At 42.2% G+C, this 20108-nt stretch overlaps 1 protein-coding gene across 1 annotated transcript; it reads left to right on the top strand.

The window, feature by feature from the left end:
• Positions 1-8882: 8882 nt before the first annotated feature.
• LOC139562768 (semaphorin-7A-like) lies at positions 8883-18436 on the top strand. Its single transcript, XM_071380772.1, has 14 exons — positions 8883-9045; positions 11874-12016; positions 12539-12586; positions 12696-12797; positions 12891-12984; positions 13074-13184; positions 13297-13439; positions 13858-14036; positions 14420-14528; positions 14656-14827; positions 15650-15765; positions 16352-16497; positions 17266-17342; positions 17471-18436. Exons 1-14 carry the CDS (start codon positions 8943-8945, stop codon positions 17833-17835), a joined length of 1908 nt encoding a protein of 635 aa, XP_071236873.1. The 5' UTR covers positions 8883-8942; the 3' UTR covers positions 17836-18436.
• Positions 18437-20108: the final 1672 nt, after the last annotated feature.

Genomic DNA, 20108 nt, shown 5'->3' with positions numbered 1-20108 from the left:
TAGCAAGACACCCCCAATAAAGGAGTGGTTCTGCAGGTGATGACCACAGACCACTTCTCGTTCCTATGCTTCCTGGCTGATGTTTTGGTCACTTTTGAATGCTGGCAGTGCTTTCACTCTAGTGGTAGCATGAGACGGAGTCTACAACCCACACAAGTGTCTCAGGTAGTGCAGCTCATCCAGGATGGCACATCAATGCGAGCTGTGGCAAGAAGGTTTGCTGTGTCTGTCAGCGTAGTGTTCAGAGCATGGAGACGCTACCAGGAGACAGGCCAGTACATCAGGACACGTGGAGGAGGCCGTAGGAGAGCAACAACCCAGCAGCAGGACCGCTACCTCCGCCTTTGTGCAAGGAGGAGCACTGCCAGAGCCCTGCAAAATGACCTCAGTGTAAGTACTGTGTGTGTAGAGTCCAGTGGGTGTGCATAGAGTCAGTGCAAGAGAGTTTGTTCAAAAAATGGTCAATGCAGGTAGTCCGGGTAGCTTGTTTAGCAGTCGTATGGCTTGAGGGTAGAGGCTGTTCAGGGTTGGTTCCAAACTTAGTGCACTGGTACCGCTTGCTGTGCGGTAGCAGAGAGAACAGTCTATGGCTTGGGTGGTCTTTAGTCTTTGAAAACATTTTTTGGCCTTCCTCTGACACCGCCTGGTATAGAGGTCCTGGATGGCAGGGGGCTCGGCCCAAGTGATGTACTAGGCCATACTTACCACCCTTGCAGTTGCCGTTCCAAGTGGTGATGCATCCAGTCAAGATGCTCTCAATGGTGCAGCTGTAGAACTTTGAGGATCTGAGGGCCCATGCCAAATCTTTTCAGCCTCCTGAGGGGGAAGAGGTACTGTTGTGCCCTCTTCACAACTGTTTGGGCGTGTGTGGACCATGTCAATTCCTTGGTGATGTGGACAGAGAGGAACTTGAAGCTTTCGACCCGCTCCACTACAGCTCCATCGATGTAGACACAAAGGAACTTGAAGCTTTCGAACCGCTCCAATACAGCCCAATCAATGTTTTCTGTAGCCGCGATCAGCTCCTTTGTCTTGCTGACATTGGGCGAGAGGTTGATGTCCTGGCACCACACTGCCAGATTTCTGACCTGTAGTCAACAAACAGCATTCTTACATAGGCATTCCTTTTGTCCAGCTGGGTCAATGGGAAAGGGGATATCTACTCAGAGACAACTGAATGCATTCAATCGAAATGTGTCTTCCACATTTAACCTAACCCCTCTGAATCAGAGAGGTGCGGGGAGCTGCCTTAATTGACATCCACATCATCGGTGCCCGGGGAACAGTTGTTGTTGGGGGTTAACTTCTTATGGCTGCAATCCCGTTAACGGATCGATATGACAACAGCCAGTGAAAGTGCAGGGCGCCAAATTCAAACAACAGAAATCTCATAATTAAAATTCCTCAAACATACATGTATCTCATACCATTTTAAAGGTAATCTTGTTGTTAATCCCACCAAAGTGTCCGATTTCAAATAGGCTTTTCAGCGAAAGCACCACAAACGATTATTTTAGGTCACCACCTACTCAAAGAAAGATTCAGCCATTTTTCCAGCCAAAGAGAGGAGTCACAAAAAGCACAAATAGAGATAAAATTAATCACTAACCTTTGATGATCTTCATCAGATAACACTCATAGGACTTCATATTACACAATACATATATGTCTTGTTCGATTAAGTTCATATTTATATCCAAAAACCTCCGTTTACATTGGCGCCATGTTCAGAAATACCTCCAAAATATCCAGAGAAATTGCAGAGAGCCACAGAAATACACAGCAACCGCTGTCAGATTTCAAAAAGCTTTACGGCAAAACACAATATTCAATCATCTGAAAACAGCGTTCAGCCACAAAAGCAAGCCATACAGTTACCCGCCCAAATTGTGCAGTCAACAAAACTCATAAAAAGCATTATAAATCTTCACTTACCTTTGCTGATCTTCATCGGAATGCACTCCCAGGACTCCCACTTCCACAAGAAATGTTCGTTTTTTTCGGTAATGTCCATCATTTATGTCCAAATAGCTATTTTTGTTGCGTGTTTGGTATACAAATCCAACGTCACTAAGCGCGTTCACGTCAGGGAAGCGCGTTCACTCGCCTTGCTGGGCAGCTCGCGCCTGGGTTTCCCTTTGCAATCTGTGAAGGTTTGCAAGCCCTGCCACATCCGTTGAGTGTCAGAGCCAGCGCAGGAGGATTCGATCTTAGTCCTGTATTGACACTTTGCCTGTTTGATGGCTCGCCGGCACGATTTCCTATAAGCATCCCGATTAGTGTTCCGCTCCTTGAAAGTGGCAGTTCTAACCTTTAGCTCAGTGCGGATGTTGCCTGTAATCCATGGCTTCTGGTTGGGGTATTAGCCTACGTTAGCATTAGCCTACGTTAGCTCAACCGTCCCGCGTGGGACCCATGTAAAATCACCAGCCACGAAAAACGCTGCCTCTGAATGTGCATTTTCTTGTTTGACTCTTTTCAAAGTCCACAAAGGAGTTGGTTTGGCTGACCCATGCTGAGTTGCTCCATTCCACAGCTGAAATAATTGCTCATTCAGTGAAGTGGCAGGTGCTCCGGGCCATTATGGCGATGTGATGTGGATATCCCGATGACTTCTCAACAATACCCTCTTTCTATTCTGTAATCTCTTCAGGACTGTAATCCCTTCTCCCTTGCAGAGAGGGGGGGCTGGTGAGGTGGCGTAGGCACAATACCTATGAGCCAAGTGTCAGTGAAGAGAGATTTGTTCGTCCTGCAGTTTTTATCTCTGGTCAGGTTTCTCTCATAACTGCAGTCTTGTCCCAGCTCCCAACTCTCCCCACTCATTGCCCAATACACACACACGGTCAGCACAATTCCCCTGCCTTTCTTTTGTGACCTGCAAGCTGTCACTTCCATTAGCAAGTTCCGGTCTGCGGACTGAAGAGATGTACCCTTACTCACTCTGCTGCAAACCACCTGCACACACTTTCTTACTGCCATTCAGAGAAGCAGTGAACTCTTCACTGGCCCATGGCCAGCATTTAGATTGCAATCAGTGTTCACCTCAATTACTGCTATGGAATACAATTTGTGTGTGTGTGTGTGTGTGTGTGTGTGTGTGTGTGTGTGTGTGTGTGTGTGTGTGTGTGTGTGTGTGTGTGTGTGTGTGTGTGTGTGTGTGTGTGTGTGTGTGTGTGTGTAAAAAAAGAGGGGGGTATAGCAGTTCAATGTCTTCTGTATTGTCCACATATAGGAATGTGATAATATGATCCAGAATATCAAGTCTTTCATATCTTGTAGGACTACTTTATTAACAATGCTGCCTGCTGTTCCATTCCACTCCACATTCTATCCAGATCCAAATGACAGTATATTTTAAATGGAGATACACTGAGTGATAGAATATTCTAATGATTGTGTCCACAGTCAGTTAAAAGAAAACATGTTTGCAGGTGGGGAAAACCCTCAAACCTATATCATGTTATCCAAGTACTGTAACATCAAACTGAGATACAGGGTTATCACTAAGCTGGGATAATGCTGCCATCTATTGGTCAGCAGTAAAAAACACTATTTTACCCCCCAAACAAATAAAAACATGGATGTTTCCCCCTGAGGAAATACTCTGGTTCACTTACTCCTTTGACCCACTAAAAGGCTCATTGTTGTTTAAAGGGGAATGGAAACACTTTAGGAAGTAAAGCTAAGCAAAGATATGCATTCATTCCACTAATATTAAACATGTACATTTAACATAGAAACATCTCTGTTTTTTGTATTTTGATCTTGAACAACGTTTATTAGAGGTATGAGTAGTGACGTAGAGCTAGTGACGTAGAGTAGTGATGTAGAGAATTGTCATAGTAACGACTGGCGCCAATGTCTCATTGGAAGTAATGAGCAAATTGTGAGTTTTAGAGGCTAGTGGCAAGTCCCCCAAATTTTCGAGGTACCCCTACCCGAAGTATAACAAAGCACAACCATGTTTATCCATATCTCTAAGGTATCCCCTATATGAAATGGATGGTTGTGTAAAAACATTTTACTGCAAAAGTGGTTAAATTAAATAGATATTGTGACACACCCCCTTATCTCAAACAGTCTTTTTGATGTAATTGTTTTCATTGCTAACTGTACAAAATAATATGCTCATATTGACAATTTGAAGAGCATTTATCATTATATAGCTAGTTAGTGATAGCTATTTAACAGTCTGATGGCCTTGAGATAGAAGCTGTTTTTCATTCTCTCGGTCCCAGCTTTGATGCACCTGTACTGACCTCGCCTTCTGGATGATAGCGGGGTGAACAGGCTGTGGCTCGGGTGTTTGATGTCCTTGATGGTCTTTTTGGCCTTCCTGTGACATCAGGTGCTGTAGGTGTCCTGGAAGGCAGGCAGTGTAGCCACGGTGATGGATTGGGCAGACTGCACCACCCTCTGGAGAGCCCTGCGGTTGTGGGCGGTGCAGTTGCCGTACCAGGCGGTGATACAGCCCGATAGGATGTTCTCAATTGTGCATCTGTAAAAGTTTGTGAGGGTCGTAGGCGTCAAGCCGAATTTCTTCAGCCTCCTGAGGTTGAAGAGGCGCTGTCGCGCCTTCTTCACCACACTGTCTGTGTGGGTGGATCATTTCAGATTGTCAGTGATGTGTACGCCGAGGAACTTGAAGCTTTTCACCTCCTCCACTGCGGTCTCGTCGATAGGGGTTAGGGGTGTGCTCCCTCTGCTGTCTCCTGAAGTCCACGATCAGCTCATTTGTTTTGTTGGCGTTGAGGGAGAGGTTATTTTTCTGGCACCACTCCGCCAGGGCCCTCACCTCCTCCCTGTAGGCAGTCTTGTCATTGTTGTTTATCAGGTCTACTACTGTTATGTCGTCTGCAAACTTGATGGTTGGAGGTGTGCGTGACCACACAGTCATGGGTGAACAGGGAGTACAAGAGGGAGAGCACTGTCACGCTGGTATAAAGGATTTGGGGACAGGCGCAGGAATACACAATAGGGGTTTTTAATACACCCAAAACAAACACGTATACAAAAACACTGGGCTGTACCCAAACAAAAGAGCGAGGTAAACCTCGTTGAACGACACGGGACGATACCCGTAATACACAATATATAAAGCACGCAGCATAACAGCTGCACCAACGCATAGATACTCACATGACCAACGGACGGGAACAAAAACCAACAAAGACAGAGGGAACAGAGGGCACATATATAACATACTAATCAGGGGAAATGGGAACCAGGTGTGTGTAATCAGACACGACAGTCCGGGGTTGATGATAATGAATCCCGTTCAGTGAAGCCTAGAGACCTCTGGAACTGGTGAACAGAATGAGCATCAGTACCGGGGGGATCCGTGACAAGCACGCACCCTTGTTGAGGATCAGCGTTGTTTCCTACCTTCACCACCTTGGGGGCGGCCCGTCACGAAGTCCAGGACCCAGTTGCACAGGGTGGGGTTCAGACCCAGGGCCCCAAGCTTAGGGATGAGCTTGGAGGGTACTATGGTGTTGAATGCTGAGCTATAGTCATTGAACAGCATTCTTACATAGGTGTCCCTCTTGTCCAGATGGGATAGGGCAGTGTGCAGTGTGGATCTAAATCTCTCAGACACCCAGCACATCCACAAGGGATCCCAACCTTTGTCACAGCTGTTAATGAATCGATTGCAGCTGAGAAGAAGCGAAACAATAAATTGGTGAATTTAGTGGGAACATGCCCATTTGTAACAAGCATGGTAACAAGCATTCATTGTTACACATCTGTAATTATAGAGCGCAATTACTACCAGGTACATGTTGTTATTACACTGTAACTACTTGTTACACATCACTTCAATACGTGTTACAGAGTAATTGCACTGTAATAAGGACAGCTTAAAAGGTGTAACCAAATGGATGGTTTTGACCGCTTAAAACTTTTGGAAATGACGCTTCTCCTCCCACCCGTGCCATTTTCCTACTAAAATTATTACTAACTTAACTTTATCCTCATTATGTAAACAATTAAATGATGATTGGGTAAACTCTATCTACTTCAAAATAAAGTTGAATCCGCACCCTCCTAAAATGAATGTTTTGAAAGATATGACGATTACTGTTTTAGTTCATGGTTATTGTCCATAATTGTCTGTTAAACGATTATATGATTATTGTGCCAGCCCTTGAACAAATTCACGCTCAATGTTTGAGTAAGGCTGTGCCTCCAAGAAAACATCTGTGTAATGAAGAAACTTGACATCAATCTGCTCTTTTTCATCTTATCATGTGCCTTTGGAAAGATATGATGATCATCATGTGATTCTTCTCTCTAACAAGCTGAGACCCACATGACTTTTACATCTACAGTTTAGTGTGCTGCATCTGCTATTGTTTTGGCAGTGTGATATGGTCTAAGCTGTTTAAATGTAGCCTATTTACATGATTACTACTGTATATGACACAGAATATTTGATTGTATTGTGACCTTAATTGTGACCTTGTTTGAGGTCAGTAGGTCACATGACCAAGGAGGTATTGAAATTAGAAACATTGAAAATTCATGTAAAATTGCGTGAGATGAAAATGGACCAAATAAAGCGTGTGCAATGTGTAGGCCCACTGAGTGTACATTCTGAACCTTGTTTGAAGTCAGTGGGTCACGTGACCAAGGAGCTGTTGAAATTCTAAAATGTAAATAAATAATTTAAAATAGTGTGAGATAAATCAACAAATCAACAAATAAAAAAATGTGTGCAATGTGTGTCTATGCCATCGGGTTAGCTAGAACGGTTGTGTTTTATTTGTATTATATTTTACCAGGTATAATGTGTTATATTCTCCTACATTCCTTTCACTTTTCCACAAACTTCAAAGTGTTTCCTTTCAAATGGTACCAAGAAAATGCATATCCTTGCTTCAGGGCCTGAGCTACAGGCAGTCAGATTTTGGTATGCCATTTTAGGCGAAAATTGGGAAAAAAGGGTCCGATCCTTCAGAGGTTTTCAAGAGCTATTGAAATTTTTTAAATGTTATTTGTCACTATATTGACGGTCCCTAACTGCTGTTGGTGGAGGTAAGGAAAACTACAGGCGAATATCCGTCGAATATCCAACCTGAATCTGGTTTTACCTCGTTGCCCAAAACCCCTTGGCTTTTGATGACAGCTCAGCTCATTTTCCAGTTTAAACTTGATAGAGATTTGCCCCAATTAAATTAATGTATTATATTCTATGCACCTGGGTCGGAAGAGAGTAAAAGACTACTGTTTAGTCTAGACCAGCCTTTCTTAAAGTATGGGGTCGCGGACCTGTTAATGGTGGGTCGCGACGTGTCAGTGTAAATGTATAATTACTTCATTAATTACTGGAATTGATTTGGTGCATCTGCGCTCTCTGTTCAGTGCGCTCTCTGTTTAGCAGCGGTCTCTGCTCAGTTTGGCAGCTGCGCGAGTGGGAGAGGGAGATGCGCTTGTGCTTCGCGGTTTACCGGATCAGTTTTTTTTGAAGATCACTCAGCGACACACGAGATGCAGCGCTGTCGTTCAGCAGCAGATGATGCGCTATCTGCCAATGACTTGTCATTTCCATTCGCATTCACTCACCGCTGTAATCAAATGGACTCATGCTAGCCACAAATTCTGACTGAGCTCAATTGTTATGAAACGCATATACAGCGATTAGTTTCTCTCTCTTTCATACAGATTTATAACGAGGAGCGCCCACAAGGTGCTTGTGCTTAGTAATGAGTCTCATAACGAACAAATTAATAAAACGACACGCCCTGACCAAAAATCCACACCATGATGGTAAACTCAGGGAGTTATTTCAGAACGGGAATAATGCTTCAGGAAACAGTGCTTCGACAGTGGAGAAGTAAGTCAGCTAGCAAGGCATTGTTGTCATTTTATAACAGGTGATGATAAGCAGAAATAAGGGAGTACTAACTAACTCATAGTAGTAGATGTGAGTTCCTCTTTCAAACAATCCCCTGGCTTTGTACACAGCTAATCGCTAACATTCTCCAAAACTAGCTAGCTACTGATCCTAGTAACAGTACAGACAAAGATGAAAAATGATCAGGCCTACTGCACATTTTACTGTAGAAATGAGATTATTGTTGAAAACGAGTCTAGGTTGGAACTGTTGCTGTTAAAATACAATAATAATTGTTATTAACTGGAATACACTTGATTGAAGCAAGATGCTTTTTGAGGCAAACACTCACACAGTTCTGGGTTGTTAATTTTTAATTCCTGTTCAGAATAAAAACGATGTATTGTATTTTAACAGCAACAGTTCCAACCTAGACTTTCTTTTAACAATCATTTCTACAGTAAGATGTACAGTAGGCCTGATCATTTTTCATCTGTACTGTTACTTAGGGTTGCACTATCAAAAAGCCTGTGTGTGTTCTGGTACTCATCTGTGTGATGTGATCAATCCGTTTATTCCAGTTCAGAATGAAAATGATTTATTGTATTTTAACAGCAACAGTTCCAACCTAGACAGATATGTAAGTGTTTTTAATGTGGGAAAATAAACATTAATACATATTTAATGTCATTGTTATTTATTGTTGTCTATGTTGCATTTGTTTTAGACATAAGGGCAATGAAATGTAATGATATTTATGTATAGTTGCATATTTTCCTAAGTTTGGGTCCCAGGAAAACACAGAATTTCTTATTTGGGTCCCAGGCTGAAAAGGTTTAAGAGCCCCTGGTCTAGACTAGTCTAGCCTTCTCAGAAGATGGGCTAATATGCGTAGTCTATCAAAAATATTACCGAGTGGAGCCTGTTTCCCAACAGAACAATTAAGCTACTTTGAGGCTACTGTACTTGATTGAAAATTGAAGCCAAGACTAGACGGAAGATCAGACTGTATTTATACAGACCCCACCCCTGTGTTGTATGCTAAATCAACGTGCCTACAGTTTCAAGTAATTCATTGCGGAGAGCCTAGACTCAGAAAAGTATGTGTCCGCTCGCGCTCTTTGCCGTCTTTTTAGGACAAATGTCATTTTCGTTGAAAGCTTCGACCCTTACCCACAAACCGAGAGTGACATTGACAGACAAAGGTAAAGTAAGCTTTTTCTTTTAAATCAATAGTACAAGTATTGAATGACGACAGCAGGGTTGAATGATTAGGCCTATTAGGAGTCGATTTAGAATTCAATAGCTACTAAAAGTGTATTGAGTCCACAATAGCCAAAGGGGTCGATTTATATTTAATACTAAACCATTTGGAGGAAAAGTCCACAATAGCCAAAAGGACTCTACTCTCTTTGAGTTATCTTTCTCTATCTTGATTTGGAACTGCGCTATCAAAGACAAGGCTGTTCTCATAGACTAGACTTAACATAGTAAAAGCAAATCCGGGACACTCAAATTAGTACATTATATATGTTATGTTTGGTATGATTACACAAGACCAATGGCGATTTTTTGCAGTGATGTAAAAATACTTTAAAGTACTACTAGTACTTTTGGGTATCTGTACTTTACTTCACTATTTATATTTTTGACAAATTTAACTTCACTACATTCATAAAGAAAAGTATTTACTTTTTATTCCATATATTTTCCCTGACACCCAAAAGCACTCGTTACATTTTGAATGCTTTGCAGGACAGACAAAAGTCAAATTCACACACTTATCAAGAGAACATCCCTGGTCATCCCTACTGCCTCTGATCTGGCGGACTCACTAAACACAAATGCTTTGTTTGTAAATTGTGTCTAAGTGTTGGAGTGTGACCCTGGCTATCCATAAATAAAAATACATGTAAAAATTGTGCCGCCTGGTTTGATTAATATAAGGAATTTTGTATTATTCATACTTTTCCCTTTCCTTTTGATAGTTAAGTATATTTTAGCAACTACATTTACGTTTGATACTTAAGTACAGTACCAGTTAAGAGTTTGGATACACGTATTCATTCCAGGGTTTTTCTTTATTTTTACTATTTTCTACATTGTAGAATAATAGTGAAGACATCAAAACTTTGAAATAATACATATGGAATCATGTAGTAACCAAAAAAGTGTTAAACAAATCAAAATATATTTTATATTTGAGATTCTTCCAAGTAGCCACCCTTTGCCTTGATGACAGCTTTGCACACTCTTGACATTCTCTCAACCAGCTTCATGAGGAATGCTTTTCCAATAGTCTTGAAGGAGCTCCCACATATGCTGAGCACTTGTTGGCTGCTTTTAAAGTTATCACAAACGGCCGTGTTTGGGAGTCCCATAGGGCTGCGCACTATTGGCCCAGTGTCATCCGTAGGCATCTTTGTAAATAAGAGTGTGTTCTTAACTGGCTTGCCTAGTTAAATAAAGGTTACATTTGAAAAAAAATACAAAACTTAGTCCACTCTGTTCATAACATATTGTAGTTTTGGGAACAGAAAATTGTATTGAGATCAAATGTTTCATCGATGAGAAAATTAACAGAATGTATGCCAAAATCTATCTCGTTCCATCTTCTCACACTGCAGGCAACTGGGCTTCGGTAGTGAGTTGAAACACCAAGCGGAAGCTTCACATTTATACATCCAGTGAAATATCTGTCTCATTGTTCTATCTCTAATAGTACTGTCTGAAGATAGGCAGGAACTGCTTCTCCAATAGAAATCCCAGATCACACTTGTAGGCGATGTCATGGAGACGTTGGCTAGCTAAGCTCATGCAGGCCATCAAATCAAAGGCACTCCTTCGAAATATACAGTTGTTTTTGACTGAAATTAAAATGTGTTATTTTGTCACTTTCACATGGTTGGAATAATAACATATTCAAATACTTAAAGACATTTCACTTCTCTCATTGACTTCTCAAACCCCGGCCTGGTCTGCTCGGTCTGTTTCGCAAACGTTCCCGGAAGTCTAGCAATGTTGGGTCTCTGGGTTTAGAAACTCTGTGGTGCTATGCCGGAATGTGAAAACATACCTCAATCCAGGGATGGAATATGTCGTTGTACTCATAATCATCCCGAATCGAGAAGATTTAAATACTGCTTGTTTTTAATTAAACTGACGTTTTCACCAGCATGCTAGGCAAGCTAATGCAATAGCAGCCCATTGAAAGTGCAACGCCTAGAGTTGGGGTGAGTACCTACCGGAAGTGTTGTTGAATCCAATGGGTTGCTTTAGCATTAGCTTGCCTAGCTTGCTGACGAAAATGGCAGTTTAATAAAAAATGAACAGTATTTCAATCTTCTCGATTCACCTTTCATCATTTCATGATGATTAGAAGTACAACGATATATTCCATCCCTGGATTGAGGTATACTGTGACGGGCTCTGGCTGTCCACATTCTGACATAGTACCGTTCCGACTCAAGGGAGAGAAATGAAAGAGAGTAGGATCCTTTTTGCGCTTCTCCAAAAGTACAAGAACATGAACCATATTTCATACCTTTGTCATTAGCCAACTCTGGTAAGGAACACAAACTATTCATACTCATACAAGCCTACATTAATACTGAGCTTGAACATATTTAATGAGGAATGTCCATGAGATATCATACAGCCCTTCACAGTGGTGAGATAAAAGGACAGTAGGCCTGTCCTTAATATAATATGGAAATATGCTATGCTACGGTAAAGTTAGAATGATAAACTCATCTCGCACAACGTGAATCATTAACCCTATTCAAATTCGGTCACTGGGTACCTTCTTTTATTTAACTCTGGCAATGTCAGTATACACTGTGTGTACAAAACATTAGGAGCACCTGCTCTTTCCATGACATAGCTTTCACCTGGTCCGTCATAAGGATCAATCATGGTTTCCAAGAAGTTATCCTAGTTCCAGAGTGTAATCTCAATGAGCACAGTTTTTGCATGAACACATATCCAGTCCAGTCATATGTTTGCTTAATGATTTATATCTCTGTGTTCTCAGATGTGAGCTTCCTAAGAATCCAACTGTCTGGGAATAACAGCCACATAGAGCTCCTACAGGGCCCTCAGGACAACATAGTATATGCTACAGGCCACATAAACCTGTTCCAGGCAAACTTCCACAGTTCTAATACCTCTAGAATGGTAGTATGACTGAGTTACATACCCTTACTGCAAACCTTACTTGTGTATTGTGCTGCTTTATATTGATTTAGCTCTATTCAGGTTGTGCTCTAAGTAGGATTGTCCAATACAGTTGCTGTAATGTAAATGATGGTAATAACAGAGGGAGGGATATTTATATTTTTACATTCAATATTTAGCTAAACAGTCCTTCCCCTCTTACATGCTGTGGACTAGATTGTGTTGAAATGGATGTATTGAACATTGTACTCTACATGTACAGATGTAGGATCTTACTTTGATCACTATTTTGTTGCTGCACAGCAAGAAATGCAAACTTGTAGTTTATTCAATGTTTAAGAAGGCTTTTAAAGTTTGTAATATCCACTTTAAAATGTCACTTAATTTACCCTAACGAAAATGTATCAATGCCTACAAAAAATGTTCATTAATTATAATCCACATGTTCTGTTGTATTAAACTCGCTCAAATGAAGATCCTACATCTGTACCTGTACAATCTTTTTAATGATTGCCTTTGCAGAGTCCTGTGTTTCGAGAGGGATGTAGAAGTAATGATTCCACATCACCAGTGAGTATCTGAAAAGATGAGAGGATGTTGGTATTATAGCATAGTTCATTACTAAAGCTGCACATATTGTGTTTACAACCATGTAACACAGTTCTGTTTTGGCCTTCAGGACTGTCACTATAACATCACTGTTTTACACATGACTAAAGATCCAAACCAACTGTTCCTGTGTGGAACCAATGGACAACAACACACATTGTGCTGTTACATGGTATGGAAAATACTTTTCATTATATAAGTATACATGACTTTTCATGGTACCATTTTGCCATTGGCGTGTTAACACAAAACGATTCCACTGTAGAACCCATCAGACGACCCGTTTAACTGCACTCCATCCAAGGGCATCCAATACATTGGTCAACACATAAATGAAAGAGAGCCGTCGCTCCTCATTGGTGAGGAAAATGTCTAATTGGAAAACATTACTCTATAATAAGACCTAATGTTCATGAGTGGTTATTGAGCTAATGTGTTGTGTCTCCAGGTTCTTCTGGGGTAGAGGAGTTCTACACCACTCACTCAGGCACAGAGGGTTCCGTGGGGATCAACAGGTTTGGGAAGAACAGGATATGGACAGAAATGGACAGTGGAACAGGTATGGAACAGGGCGAGAGAACAAGACATGGCCTGACATTGTTTTGCGTGGTACTGTATATCTGATCAGACTGTTCATGGACTGTCATTATTCCTCCTGTTCTTTTCCTTAGAACAGAGATGTGTGAGTTTGGTGGCTAGCGGGCAGAGAGAGGATCGTCTGCAGGACAGACTATATGCTTTCTACATAGAGAAGAACCGAGACCCGCGTTTGGACTCTGATCTCTGGGTTCCTCGGGTTGCTCAAGTCTGCATGGTAAGCACCACAGGAGGTTGGTGGCACCTTAATTGGGGAGGACAGGCTCGTGGTAATGACTGGGAGGAATCAGTGGAATGGTATTAAATACATCAAACACATCAAACATGGTTTCCAGGTGTTTTAATGCCATTCCATTTGCTTCGTTCCGGCCATTATTATGAGCCGTTCTCCCCAGCAGCCTCCACTGGTAAGCACTACATACTGTAGAACATGAATCATGCCTGCACTGTATGTAATCACCAGTGTTGCAGTTTAGTTCAGAACATTTTTGTAGCTCTTTCATAAACGGTACCACTCCATTTCTGCCCATTTAAGCCCTTAATTAAGACTAATTCCATCGGGGGGCTCCTTGAGTGGTGTGTGCACTACCCACTGTGATTATCTTAGCATGTCTGTGGTTGCATGTGTGTTCCAGGCCGATCGTGGAGGACCTAAGGGCTATCTGCAGTTCAGGTGGACCTCCAAGCTGAGTGCCAGGCTCTTCTGTGGAGACCAGGACAGCAGGCTGTCCTTCACCCAGCTAGTGGACGTGAACAGTGTTCTGGCAGAGAGGTGGCAGGATACCAGGGTCTATGCACTCTTCAGGAATGGCTGGTAGGACGCCATACTGTAGATAGATCAGAATGGACCTTAGTAACATACACAAATCAGCAATAACAACACAACGGGAGCTGGTAGCAGGGACTCATAGTACAGTTTATGACATGAAGTTGCAGTGCCGTTAAGAAAATAAATCAAATTTGAAAGAGAAAAAACATAAAACTGAATGTGACAGAACGATTAAGAAAACCAAAATGTCGTAGTCTTTGTTTTGTTCTTATCACCATGGAAGTTTGGGTTGTGCTTCCCCTCTCCCCTTTTCTGATCTTGAGAGTCAGCTGTTTCTCTGAACTGAAAGCGGATGTTGTGAAACATTGTGAAAGAGATCTTTAGTAAGGGGGTAGTTGAAACTTGCTGAGCTCTGTGTCTGCCCCTAGGGGTATGAGTGCTGTATGTGTCTACACCGTAGAAGATATTGACCGCATCTTTAACACCTCCAACTTCAAGGGACACACGGGGTCCGTTCCAAGCCCACGACCTGGGGAGGTATGCTCAACAATATGACTTTCTGGTCAGCTCTACTCCTTTACTCTGTATGTCTACTATATTGGACTGTATTCTGTGTATGTCTTCGTATGTTGAAGTATACATAAAAGTGTCCATCCTCTTGTAGTGTGTTAAAGACAGTACTAAACTCCCCATGGACGTCCTGAAGATGGTGGACAAGTTTTCAGAGATGGAGGAGTGGGTCACCAGTAGGCCTCTCCTGGTCACTCGCCACTATTATCACCACATCATCGTGGACAGAGTCCAAGGCAAAGGGAATGTACTGTTTCTGTCTCTAGGTGAGAAGTTTTGATCTCTAGACGATGAATCAGATATGATCAGTCTGAAAGGAATGATGGGAAACCTTCTGTTTGGAGACCTTTAACATAGACCTCTTATGACCCAGCAGCAAGTGATGATAGGGAGCCGTATTGTGTATACGTACAGCATATTTATAGGAATGTAGATGAGATGAGAACGTTTCCATCTTATACTCACACCAGTTTTAAGAGAGGCTTCCAGAAGGTTGAAATACTATTGACCGTACATGGGTGTAAAGTGATCTTTTGTAAGGTTAAAAAAAGGTCTGTCTGAGCGGTTTATTTTTAAGTTTAAAAAGAGAACTAAGCAGAAGTATACTCTTATCACACTGTGCTGGGAAACCAGAGATGCAGTTCATTTCCCATCATTGGCACACAGACTTATTCAAACAACCCTAACTTGAGATTCACGCTTGCACAACAGTTTGTAGGTTGTGGTTAGTGTCAGAGAAGTACAATCCAAACATGAGACTGATGAATGTAATTGACGTACAGTATCAGAAGCATTACTGTAGCAATAGTCATAGATACACATAGATATGTGTCCTTAGGGTGAGTCTATGCCTCACCATGGATCTGTACTGTGGGTGGTGTAATATGACTGGAGGATGTCTCAACATTATGATGAAACATGAACTATTGTGTGTTATGCTTAAATGACTGTGTTGACATTTCTTACACACACTTTTTTTTGTAATGTTTGACTCTCACTCATATCCTCAATGATCGATAACTGCTGTTTGACACTGTGTGTGTGTGTGTGTGTCTGTGTGTGCGTGTGCGTGCGTGTGTCTACACTAGGGAATGGAGGGATTCATAAGGTTCTGGAGAGGGATGGTCATGCCTTCATCATCGCTGAGTTACAACCTTTTAACTACAGAGCACACATCCTCAGTATGATGTTGCACTCCTCCACGGTGAGTCAAGGAACACAGCCCACACGGAAATCTCCCCACAGATCCAACAGTGGTAGTAATGAAACATGGAGTGGAATAGACAATAGTCAAAGAGATCCCTTTCAAACCATGTTTTAACACGTTGATCAGTTATTTGATCATGGTTGAACGTTTGATGATTCAACCACAGATGTTCTTGTCCTTAAAAGGCATTCCATATGCATATCATTTGACGGCATTGTGGATTTAGTTTTATGATAAGTATTGGCCACAGGTTTGAAATCGCATGCCTTATTCAAATACACAGAATGTTGTAGGCTGTTGCTAACGTTAGATCCATCTCCAATGCGCCCACATCGGAAGGTGGTTTCTAAAATCCGACGACAATACGCCCCAGAGGTCTGAACGGGATGAGAGGGACAATAGACAGGAACAAATTCAACCATAACAACTATATTTATATCTCTATAATAATATTGTGAAATAAGTGGTGTTCTTATTGTAAATCAGTAACTTTCTTCTGCAGTCAACAGTCATTGTTTGAGTACTTCCTACAGTACTCTTTTGCCAAAGAGTGTACTACTGTTCTTGTGGTGTTGTGTTCCAGGGGAAGCTGTATGTGGGCTCCAGCAGAGAGCTGGTTCAGATTGACCTGGGCAGCTGTGAGCAGTATGGAGCCCAGTGTGAAGACTGTGTCCTGGCCAGAGACCCTTACTGTGGCTGGGACGGCCATCACTGCACCACAGCTACAAAGTAAGACCAAACACAACCTGGTTTCATCTTATAGCATCCGCTGTATAGATATTTAATGGTAGTGATTCAAAAATAGATTTTTCATGAATGGTTTCCTCTCTGCGGTTTCCTGTCAGCCTTATACAGTTTATTTGGAACACTTCATAGTGTTTGTCAAAAATGCTAATATAGAGTGGTGCATTATTTTGGCCATTATGCTAGACCTTATTTTCCATCAGTTCAGCTCAACATGGCCAGAGCCAGTTTTTCCAGAATTATGTAAACAAACATGGCCCTTTTCAAACAAATGTGGTGTCAGATGAGGCCATGAAAACAAACAAAATATACTTAAAACAAATATGGTGTCAGATAGAGGCCATAAAAGCAAACAAAATATACTTCATTTGATTAAACGTAACATACAGTCTGTCTGCATTGTGTGTCAGTGGAAAAAGTTCTCACATCCTCACTCTGATCCCCACCAGCTGTTAAAAGTATACTACACTTCCTCCTCTACACTTCCCCAACACATGCACACATGCTACACACACACGATACTACACACTACCTGTTGTGTAGTCAAATGCTCTATGCTCTGTTGGTGTGATACCATGTGTTTTCAGTTCATCTTTGCAGTTTCAAATAACTATCACTGCCAACCACAAGGTAGACACTCTACTGTCCCATAGACAGTAATGAGCAACCTCTGAGAGAAAAGAGACATTCACTATTTGCTGTTTGAGTTGCTGGTTGAGACTCCTTAACTCGTATGTACTTGTCTTTATACAGTAATACAATTCAGGATGTGGAGAACGGGAACCATCAGGTATGCAGCAACATATCCAGAGGAGTTACTGCAAGTAAAGGTGTGTAGTGTTACAGCCATCCTAGTATAAATACAAAACCACGTATTATGACCATTTATTATAATAAAGGATGGACACCATCCACAATGGTTAGCTATGGAAGTCTAAAAGCTATGTTTTGCTCTTAGTTTACTTTCTAAGGTCATCAGTTGGCGCTGCAGATGGAATCAGAATTCCTCTATCTTCAAAGTACTTCCTCAATTGCCCAACCTTGTCCAGCCACGCTGAGTACAGCTGGAGGCACCATGGCAACACCACAGCAACACCGTGCATCTCCACAGGGTCAGAGCACCAGTGTCTCCTGCTAATAGAGAGCATGGGCCCTGAGCAGCAGGGAACATACAGCTGTGTGTCTGAGGAGAGGGGCTACCACCGGACTCTGGTGCAGTACCAGTTACAGCTGGACAGTGGGGCCACAGGCCTGGCCTCTCACCACCTGCCCTGTCCTGGTCTGGGTCTGGTACTAACACTGGTCCTGACTTTGCTCTGTTAGCATCGGCTCTATGGACTCTCACCCCAGCCCTATAACAAAGCTGACTTGACTTGGACATCCCTGCACTTGTACTTTGGTGTTTCTTACACCCACGCTACCTCAAGAATAGTTAATGACAGTCAAGTGACCGAGCCATTGCGCTGAGCCGTTTCCTTTGTTACTTTCACAATCAATTGGTAAAAAACATAGCGCTGTAGAAGTTAGAGCTACTGCACTGGTGCTGAGTTAAGGATTTATTGGCTTTATATGTTTTATAATCATGCTACGTTATCCAATATGGAACTTTTCAGGAGTTTAAAATATTTTATGTGAAAATCTGAATATACAGTATATATAGCAAAAACAGACTAAGTTTGTTACATTTTAGAAATCTATTTTTTACTTAACTCCTAACTTTCTTGCTAACAGCATGATGGTTGTAAATATATACAGTACCAGTCAAAAGTTAGGACACACCTACTCATTCAAGGGTTTTTCTTTATTTTTACTATTTTCTACATTGTACAATAATAGTGACATCAAAACTATGAAATGACACATATGGAATCATGTAGTAACCAAAAAGTGTTCAACAAATAAACTCAGCAAAAAAAGAAACGTCCTCTCACTGTCAACTGCATTTATTTTCAGCAAACTTAACATGTGTAAATATTTGTATGAACATAACAACATTCAACAAGAAGACATAAACTGAACAAGTTCCACAGACATGTGACTAACAGAAATTGAATAATGTGTCCCTGAACAAAGGGGGGGTTAAAATCAAAAGTAACAGTCAGTATCTGGTGTGGCCACCAGCTGCATTAAGTACTGCAGTGCATCTCCTCCTCATGGACAGCACCAGATTTGCCAGTTCTTGCTGTGAGATGTTACCCCACTCTTCCACCAAGGCACCTGCAAGTTCCCGGACATTTCTGGAGGGAATGGCCCTAGCCCTCACCCTCCGATCCAACAGGTCTCAGACGTGCTCAATGGGATTGAGATCCGGGCTCTTCGCTGGCCATGGCAGAACACTGACATTCCTGTCTTGCAGGAAATCACGCACAGAACGAGCAGTATGGCTGGTGGCATTGTCATGCTGGAGGGTCATGTCAGGATGAGCCTGCAGGAAGGGTATCACATGAGGGAGGAGGATGTCTTCCCTGTAACGCACAGCGTTGAGATTGCCTGCAATGACAACAAGCTCAGTCCGATGATGCTGTGACATACCGCCCCAGACCATGATGGACCCTCCACCTTCAAATCGATCCCGTTCCAGAGTACAGGCCTCAGTGTAACGCTCATTCCTTCGACAATAAACGCGAATCCGACCATCACCCCTGGTGAGACAAAACCGCGACTCGTCAGTGAAGAGCACTTTTTGCCAGTCTTGTCTTTTCCAGCGACGGTGGGTTTGTGCCCATAGGCGACGTTGTTGCCGGTGATGTCTGGTGAGGACCTGCCTTACAACACGCCTACAAGCCCTCAGTCCAGCCTCTCTCAGCCTATTGTGGACAGTCTGAGCACTGGTGGAGGGATTGTGCATTCCTGGTGTAACTCGGGCAGTTGTTGTTGCCATCGTGTACCTGTCCCGCAGGTGTGATGTTCAGATGTACCGATCCTGTGCAGTTGTTGTTACACGTGGTCTGCCACTGCGAGGACGATCAGCTGTCCGTCCTGTCTCCCTGTAGCGCTGTTTTAGGCGTCTCACAGTACGGACATTGCAATTTATTGCCCTGGCCACTTGCAGCATGTCTAAGGCACGTTCACACACATGAGCAGGGACCCTGGGCATCTTTCTTTTGGTGTTTTTCAGTAGTCAGTAGAAAGGCCTCTTTAGTGTCCTAAGTTTTCATAACTGTGACCTTAATTTCCTACCGTCTAAGCTGTTAGTGTCTTAACGACTGTTCCACAGGTGCATGTTCATTAATTGTTTATTGTTCATTGAACAAGCATGGGAAACAGTGTTTAAACCCTTTACAATGAAGATCTGTGAAGTTATTTGGATCCTGAAAAAGGTACATTTATTTTTTTGCTGAGTTTATATTTTATATTTGAGATTCTTCAAATAGCCACCTTTTGCCTTGATGACAGCTTTGCAAACAGTACTGCCTCAGTTTGTATGATGGCAATTTGCATATGCTCCAGAATGTTATGAAGAGTGATCAGATGAATTGCAATTAATTGCAAAGTCCCTCTTTGCCATGCAAATGAACTGAATCCCCCAAAAACATTTCCACTGCATTTCAGCCCTGCCACAAAAGGACCAGCTGACATCATGTCAGTGATTCTCT

This window comes from Salvelinus alpinus, chromosome 33 (assembly GCF_045679555.1).
Source record: "Salvelinus alpinus chromosome 33, SLU_Salpinus.1, whole genome shotgun sequence".
NCBI classification, from domain to species: Eukaryota; Metazoa; Chordata; class Actinopteri; order Salmoniformes; family Salmonidae; genus Salvelinus; species Salvelinus alpinus.
This window is presented reverse-complemented; position numbering and strand designations above follow the sequence as displayed.